The sequence below is a fragment of the Leuresthes tenuis genome, unplaced genomic scaffold (assembly GCF_036924035.1).
Source record: "Leuresthes tenuis unplaced genomic scaffold, fLeuTen1.0.hap1 SCAF_9, whole genome shotgun sequence".
NCBI lineage: Eukaryota > Metazoa > Chordata > Actinopteri > Atheriniformes > Atherinopsidae > Leuresthes > Leuresthes tenuis.
The window spans coordinates 16482210-16490912 of NW_027325363.1; the positions used below are offsets into that span (position 1 = coordinate 16482210).

At 39.9% G+C, this 8703-nt stretch overlaps 1 protein-coding gene across 1 annotated transcript; it reads left to right on the forward strand.

Annotated features, from left to right (window-relative positions):
• The first annotated feature begins 2320 nt into the window (after window positions 1-2320).
• On the forward strand, window positions 2321-5163 carry LOC140314389 (mRNA decay activator protein ZFP36L1). The gene is made up of 2 exons (XM_072392554.1): window positions 2321-2455; window positions 2904-5163. The coding sequence occupies exons 1-2, from the start codon at window positions 2423-2425 to the stop codon at window positions 4134-4136; spliced, it is 1266 nt and encodes a 421-aa protein (XP_072248655.1). The 5' UTR covers window positions 2321-2422; the 3' UTR covers window positions 4137-5163.
• The last annotated feature ends 3540 nt before the right edge of the window (window positions 5164-8703 follow it).

The window sequence follows — 8703 nt, forward strand, 5'->3', positions numbered from 1 at the left end:
CATAAATACTGTCAGGTTTATATTCAGTTAAGTTATTTATAACCAGCGGTAGATATTTTTAGTTGAACATGAGAGGCTTGTTTGACCCTCGTTATGCTGTCAGTCCATTCATTTGTTGGCTCAGCAGGCCCGTGAGATCAAATCATGCAACATGAATCACATAAACCACCAAAAATATTGCATTATTAAAATGGGAAGGAAATTAGAATGAACTATGATTGATTAACATTATGATCAGCAATTAGAAAAGAAAGTTTAATAACATTCTATATCTTGAACTTATATGATAACCCAGTCTGTATCGTGTGATGATAGGTCGCAGTTAAGAAAGTACATGCACATGTGCTGACGGTAAGTCGTGTTGAAACTTGATTGCCAGATATCTCAGTGTTTCTTGAAGCAGAAGTGGGAACTTCAGTTGTACTTGATTATGATATTCTGTAACTTCACTTATGCAGTCTTATCTTTTGTGTCATTGACATTTATTATTTCTATTCAGATTTAGTTCGGACTAGCAGGAATACGGTGTGTATGGCAAAAAAACTCGACATTTTCTGTGTTGAAAACAGAAGGTAAACTTTCTTGAAGGCTTACAGTACCACGTAAACTGCGGTATTTTATAACTTTGTGAAAGTGTTGTTTTTAAGCAAAAAGCGGAGCCCAAATCTACGTGGTTCAATTCAAGTCAAGCATGTTGCTCTTCTCCGTGACTCTCAAACTTGCATAACATATATTCAAATAACGTGCTGTCATTGCCAGGACTTAATATGACTCATGTGAGTGGGTGACACATGCAGCAACAGCTCAGAGAATAATTTGTTGCCTCCCGATAAGTCTTTATCAGCACAAATAAATTCAAAGAAACAAAACAGAAGATGATGGGTGCGCTAACACATCAGATATAGCATTTCATGGGAGGTAGTTTACTGAGCTTTTACCAAAACTTACTGTTAATATATGACGTAAATCATGTGACAGCTCAATGCACTTTAAATTCAGGTGGCACAGTGTACAGGAACTCTGAGAGAGTTTGTGCAAAGTATTATTGTATACGCTCCCCAAAACTCCTGTGAGATGGAAAACAAAAAACACAACAGATGTGATGTTCCCCACAGAAACCAATAATACATCAGCTGCCAGTGATGTGCTTCTAATAGCAATGTGCCAGTTTTGTTTGTGAAGTTTACATGCCATTGGAAGATGAAGAGTGTCAAGCTTTGTTTCCATTGTGGGTCATGATGTCAAAAGTGGGACATGTTCCATATAAACAACTTTAACAAAATGTGTGACGACATGTGACTGGTGGCAGTTCTTAACCAGCTTGTAAAGCAAACTTATTGATAAAAATTTAATAAATAAGTGCAACGTGACTCAATATTTACATGACTGCACACACAAACAAAAAATGATTTGACAAAATACGTGAAGTCGCAACATCAGCAACACAAAATAGAGATTTTTAAAAAAAAATCTGCAGCAGTTCAATCTTCAGGTCATTTCTGAGTTGACAGTCATTCCTATCTTGTATGCAGCTCAAAGGTTTCTCCCGTTTACTGATCAATACCTCTGTTTGCTGTGTCGCTGCTGGTTTCTATTAGAGCGCTGCTGTAATCGTGACTGAAACTCTGGGATATAAGGGGAAATGTATGTATTCTGGTAAACACAAAGATACGGTACAGGAATACATTCGCTCCACTCTGTGGTTGAAGACACCCAGTAACTATACATTGTGTGATTGGGGACTAGATGATCTTGACATTTCCTGTAAATGTACTATTAGTCATTGGAATATACAGGACTATACATTGTAGGCATATGACTAAGTACCTGTGGAGATGTTTAGACACTGAGTACAGAAAAGTTGCTGTACTTCTAAATTTTGATTTAAAAAGGGTGAACAAAGAGCCGACTTTGCCACGTCACACCTAAGTGCTTCAGACTCCATTTCACGGAGTTTGATTGATTTGTCTCTCTGCAGGAAGTCTCAAATCAGTTGTTTACATGAGCAGAATAAGAGGATAAAGAAGTGTAGACTACTCCGGCCCTCGATCCAGAGAGCTATGCAAATAAGCCACTTTGCTTTCACATGCCTACGAAACTGAAACATTTCACACAGCTGGCTAATAATACACAGTTTTCTTTCTTCTCTGCCTTTTTTTTTTTTTTTTCTATGAGGGAAGGGGGTGGGGGTGGCCTTGTTGATGTCTTATCCTCCGTCCCGCCTGTTTTGTGACCTCACCACCTGAAACTCGAGACAGAGGGAGGGTCATCCGAGAACATAGCTCTTGGAAACCCCACCCAAAATGGAGTTGTATAAATAATCGCTTTAACACACAGAGTCAACTCTAAGTCTGGACACAGGTATTCACAGTGAACCGTGGATCAGAGCTCAAACTTCTTCTTGTGGCAAAGGGGATACAGCATGTCCGAAATGCTTGACGACATCATAGCAAAGGTGAGTCAAACTATTGGATTTATCTAATCTATTTTCACATGAAAAAAAGCTTGATGAAGTTAGAGTGACTCCCTAAGTTATTATTTCATTGCTTTGAGAGTCACTGAATGATTTTGACGGTGAAAGGGTTTCCTCGCTTTAAACAATCAGATAAGGAAAACAGTCAAAGCTGACTTGTTGTTTCTTGAAACCCGAGTTTCTGCTTTCTGATGCTTAGTGTAGAGTGGAAGTCAAGAAAAGCCCGGCAGCATTTGTCGTAAATAATCATGCGATTCTAAGTCACAAAATGTATACAAAGATTTATAACATAAACCTATACTCTTGCAGATGAAAGATTCTAACTTGAAAGACATTCATTCATTCTTGATTTGACACACATTCGACATACACGGCTTAATGAAAAGTTGTTTTAACGTTGTGTAATAATTATTTCAACCTTCTGTCACAGAATTTTCTCTACCTGGCCCTGAACGATGCCGTGCTCCCAACTCAGTCTCAACTCAAAGCCCCAGAGCAGAGTCGGCTGAACCGATCAGAATCCCTCTTTTCTCCCTCTTCCCGCCCTGCCTCTTCAAGCCTCGACTTGAGCACTGAGCATGTTAACGGTGACGACAATGGCAGCTCTTTCTTATCATCCAATATCTGGAGCCAGGCCACTGTCTCAAGCCAAAAACAACTCCCCTTCCGACCTGACCGCTCCATGAGCCTGACCGAGTCCAGCAGCAGCAACCTGCTTTCCACATTTGGACAGCTGAAGAACCTGGAGCTGTTTCCCCCGAGCCCTGCAACCACTGTGGCTCCCCCACCAGGGTTCCCGCCTTCATCTAACCTCCCAGCTCAGGTTCCACCAGCACTCTCCTCTAACCGTTACAAGACAGAGCTGTGTCGTGGCTTCCAGGAGACCGGCAGCTGCAAGTATGGCAGTAAGTGCCAGTTTGCCCATGGTGAGGCAGAGCTGCGAGGACTGTACCGTCACCCCAAATACAAGACAGAGCCCTGCAGAACCTTCTACAACTTTGGCTATTGTCCCTATGGCTCACGCTGCCACTTCATCCATGAGGAAAAAATCTGCGGAGGTCCGCTGCTATCTGCCAAATTCCAGAGGCAACCAACTCAGGCAGCAAATAACCCACACCGCCAGCTCCGGCAGAGTCTCAGCTTCGCTGGGTTCATGGGCTCTACACGCAGCTCATCTCCTCCATCATTCCCTTTAACCTTAAATGATCCTAACCTGGCGTTCAGCCGTGCTCCTTCTGTCTCTCCACCCCCTGCTGATCTCCTCTCCCCAGTGTTTGGTGACGTGCAGCGGGACAGAGCAGCATTCCAGTTCGGCACCCATCAAACCCGTGCCAGCACTGGAGACATCCACAACATTCCTCTCATCTTGGAGCCAAAGGCCTCGCGCTGTGTGTGTGGCCATGGAAATAACTTTAACAGCAGTAACAGCAGAGTCTTCAACAGCATGGAAGATGGGCCACAGCAGGACAACAGTATGCTGTTTCCTGGTCTTGGGGTCCAAGGAGGATTCATGAAGCCTGCTGGATTGCAGCGTTTCTCCTCTGAGGACTCCCTGGAGGACAGCTACAGCAGCAGCAGCTCTAGTGGATCCGAATCTCCAACGTTTGATGGATCAGCCAGCAAGAGGCTCACTGTGTTTGAACGTCTGTCTCTGTCTGACTAAATGGATCCAAAGGGAGAGAATAGAGCAGTGACACTTCAATAACTTTTCTGTGTTTCTGAAACTTCTTCTCAGAACCAGAACTCTTCAGAACAATTTGACACAATAACACTTAAAGTTCTTAAATTTGTAAAAAATGTAACTTGTCTTTCACAAACTACTCATGCTGAGATGATTTCAGTAGCCAAATGTTATCAGAGTTTCTATACTTACAAATATTGTGTAGCCTATTAGCCCTCTGTATGTGGTCTTCCATAAGAATTACCTCCTCTGCAGGTCTCGACTTGACCAGAACATTTTCTGGTTCATAGTTATCACAAATCTGTTGTGATCAAAATGGCTAATCTTTAATGACAATCATTAATGCCTGTGCCTTAAAGATTTTCACTTTTTCTTGTAGGCTATTCACTCTTTGTGCCAAAAACAGTATGTTTGTTTCAGTAGCCTTAATCAGTGACACCTGACATGTGTCTGTGATATGCACTTTACAGCTAATTCAAATGGGAGAAAGTCCCAGTAGCATTCACCCAAAGCTTCATTCATCATTCTGCCCTGTGTGCATGTGTGTGCTAGTGTGTGTGAGTTCGTAGGCATGCATGTGAGGGTGTTTTTTCCTGAGACCTGGGGTGCTAGCAAATTTTGCAGAATGCTGAAGGATTGAAGTATGCTAAAGGATCTGAATATCTGTGTCTTGGCACACTTTTTTGAGGTTTGATTCTGTAAGTCTTTCTGTTATGTTTGTAAGTTGCACCCCATCTTTTATTTCCCCCTGTTTGTTTGACCGCCTGGTTCAGGGAACACAGCAGTATTCCATTTGGTTATTGGTTGCCTCGTGTTGTTTAACTTAAACTTATGTATTTATTATATTTATTTGCGTTTAAAGAAGAAAAAATGTATTTTGTACTTTATTTATGGAGAAATATTTCAAGCTCTCTGAAATGTGAAAAAAGCAGTAAAAAAAAAAGAGAATCTTATATTTTTAATTGCCTGAAAGGGACTCAATAAATTACTGAATAAAGAAGTGATTGTATATCTTTGTTGACTTGTGTCTTTGAATGAGATTTAGACACTTTCTCATCTTACACAGTACACATAACTTGACTCGTCAAAGATTATATCCTACTTCAAAGCCTTGCAGTTTCCACTTAGAAATATCTTCAGGCAGACAGTATTTCTTAGACATAGACACAAACATTTTGACTTTTCGTAGTAGGTAAAGCACGTGTATTAGTGATGCCTCAGTCACAATAAATGTCCCAGTCAGCCATGAGAGGAACCAGCTTGAAGAAAAGCAGAACCTCCCCCTTCAAAGCCATCATGTGCCTTTTCTCCTGTGACGAGTGAAAATGTCTGCAATGGAAAACAGATCGGTGGAAGGAACATTATGTAAACTGTGACTAGTTACAAGAGAAGGGACAAATCTGTCTCTCAGAAACATTCAGGAATATTTTAATGAACATCTACTGGTATTTTAAAGTTAGTGACAGAAAATACTGACAACTACATTGTTTGATTTAAGCTGATTTCACTAGAGGATTATGAATCAGACTTCCAGCTGTGGCAGCTTCACATGTAAGGCTTTAAATATGCCTTTTTAACTATTCTGTAGTAGAAGTAAGAGTGAGTCAAAGAAATAATCTATTGCATTTAGAACTTCTTACTCAGCTTTGTGTTTTGTGGCATACACTGTCTTTGTTGTGTACACAGTAATTCACCTCACGTATGCTCTGCAGCACACAGCTGTTCATTTCAGCGCAGACAATATTTTGCACATGAATGAGGAGAAGATGCCAGTGTTTTCACATTTCAAGAGCTCTATGACCGAGAAAACTCATATAATGTGTAAATTCCGGAAAACTTATTTGGCTGTCCGTTGTAATCAAATTTAGATGTTGAGCAAGACTTATCGCAGTCACCAAGGAGATCAACAAACAAATAGCAGAATAAAAGAAGCCATCTCTGAATGGAAAAACTCCAGGAGAACTCACGACCAGACAGTTTCCGGGATGTGCCTTTCCTGGCCCAAATTTCTTGTAATTGAGTACGCCTTGTGTTTTTTAGTCTAAGAGGGAAGAAAAAAACCTAAAATGCAGGGAAGGTTACACTTCCACTGAATCCACATGTGGTTCACAGCTGAAAACAGTTACTGATCCTCCTCATCCAACACATGGCTGAGCATGACTGAAATACTGAGGGTCTATGGGGAAATCTCCAAAATACGGCATAAAAAGTTGATACATCAAAAATGACTCGCATCCAAAACTGCATCTACAAATTCCATAATGTTTGATACTTTAGAAAATGGTTTCTGTCATATCTCACTTGATACAAACATATATATATATATATGAAAAAATAACTGGGTTACACAACGTGCTGTTTTCAGCGAAAACGGTCAGCAGCTGTCATCTCCAGCTTTTAGACACTTTGATTGAATGCCTGTGCCTCGTGAGCTAAACGTTCTAGGGATTGTGCAAGTCATATTCAGAAGTAAAGCAGAAGTTAACAAAAACACCCTGTTGCAATTTCCACTTTATAGTCCCCGTGAGACGTTGCGTTGTGCAACCTGCATGCCGCCACTGCCACCACCCTCACAAAGTCAGAGCATGGCTGTGACCTGGAAAAGAAAAAAATGAAAAGCAATCTTAAAAACTTTGCACATGATGTTTCCTCAGTCTGAAATAGTTTGACACGTCTGATGTTTTGCACTTGAAACTCTCAACTAACATTTTCTGTGCGCGATCACAGTTCAGTTGTTTACATACTTGATCAGAATTTGGAACACTGTTTCTGTGGTAGTTATTTTGAATGAGATTTCCACTGAGTGTGTGGGGGAGTGTTTTTTTTTTTTTTTTTTTTGGAACCTCTGAGCCTGATGAATAGCTTTAGAAAGTAACTGCTTTCCTAGGAACTATGAAGCCATTTCCTGTCTCTTACACTGTAACTCACTAAAAGTAGGAGAAGGATTTGGTCTTAAACCTCTGCTGTTCGGTACAGTTCAGGCAATTTTGCTTAAGTCCATTTAGACTGATCTTAACACAGACATGTGATCTTCATCTACCCTGTACACAAACTATGTTGTGGTTTCCATGTGGTGAGAATACATGCCTATACCAACCACAGGCTTCAAATGATCATGGACATGTGTGAAATGAATTAACTGAAAAGTTTAAAATAACACAATTATCACATTTATTTGCCATCCAGTTTTTTAAATGCTGCAAGAGTGAAGTGAAAAAAAAGTGCACCCTCTTTCATTTTAAATGTTTTTCATATCAGGATATGATTTTAAAATAAACTGGTCCATACTAGGTCTTACAATTAGAAAAATTCAATCTTATTAACAACAACACATATTATTATGATATTATCATAACTATCCATCATGGGGGTGGAGGGCTGATAATGATGTGGGTTTGTTTTGTAGCCACAGAACCTGCACACTTTGATTTCGCAGTCAACAGAAGTGCTCACTCTTCTGTATAGCAAAGTACTCTCGAGTCAAATGTGAGGCCATCTGTCCAAGAGCTAAAGCTTGGATGCAATATGATCCCGGACACAGCAACAAACCTGCACAAGAATGTCGGAAAAAGAAAAAAAGTCAAGGTGTTGCAACACTCCAGTCAAAATCCAGACTTCCACTCAATTAAAATGTTTTGGTGGGAACTTAAAAAAAGCAGGGCATAAATGAATCCCGTAAATCACAATGAAATGTAGCAAAGTTATAAAGGAGTGGGCCAAAATTCCTCCACAATGATATATTATACATATAATATACAGAAAATGATTACTTCAAGTTATTGCTGCTATATATGGTTCTACAAACTATTGAATCTGGGAGCGTACTTAGATTTTCAAACACTGCTTCTGTAGTTTGTCTCAGTAGATGTTAAATGAATAATTCTAACATCACTTTTATCATTTCCTGGAACGTAACGTAAATTAGGGCGTATTTTCTTTCATGTGGAAGTAGGCATAATAACATGGAAGTGCATCAGGAAGTGAGCACCATTTAGGGGGGTGAAACGGTTAAACAAAGATGTGCTGTAGTAATGAGCTAAAAATGAACAATATTCAAATTTATCTTTTGAAAAACAATGGATCCTTTTTTATATTTCTGTGATCAATTGCATTAGTAATTTACATTAGAAGTAACAAGGGTGCATGGATCTTTTTTTTTTTTTCGTTTGCTAGACCTCTTAATAAACCTCAGCTGGGCCATAACTGCGCATTGTGCCTTTAAGCTTTGTTCCCCTTTCAACCAATAGCAGGATGTGTTGCTATGGTGATGGACAATGACTACATAGTGTAAACAGTAAAGCCAGATCAGAGTATGTGTGTGTGTGTGTGTGTGTGCGTGTGTGAGAGATTGTGTGTGTGTCTGTGCGTGTGTGTGTGAGAGCAAATATTAACTTCCCAGCTTCTTCATAAGACCAGACTGGTTAAACGTCACTAAACTGCAAGGCTCTTGTGGAACAAAAGTGGAAATTAAACTGAATAATAAGATAGGCACTAAGGAAAAGATATTTATGCCTGCAAACAAGTTAAAACAGGCAAGTTAAAACTGATG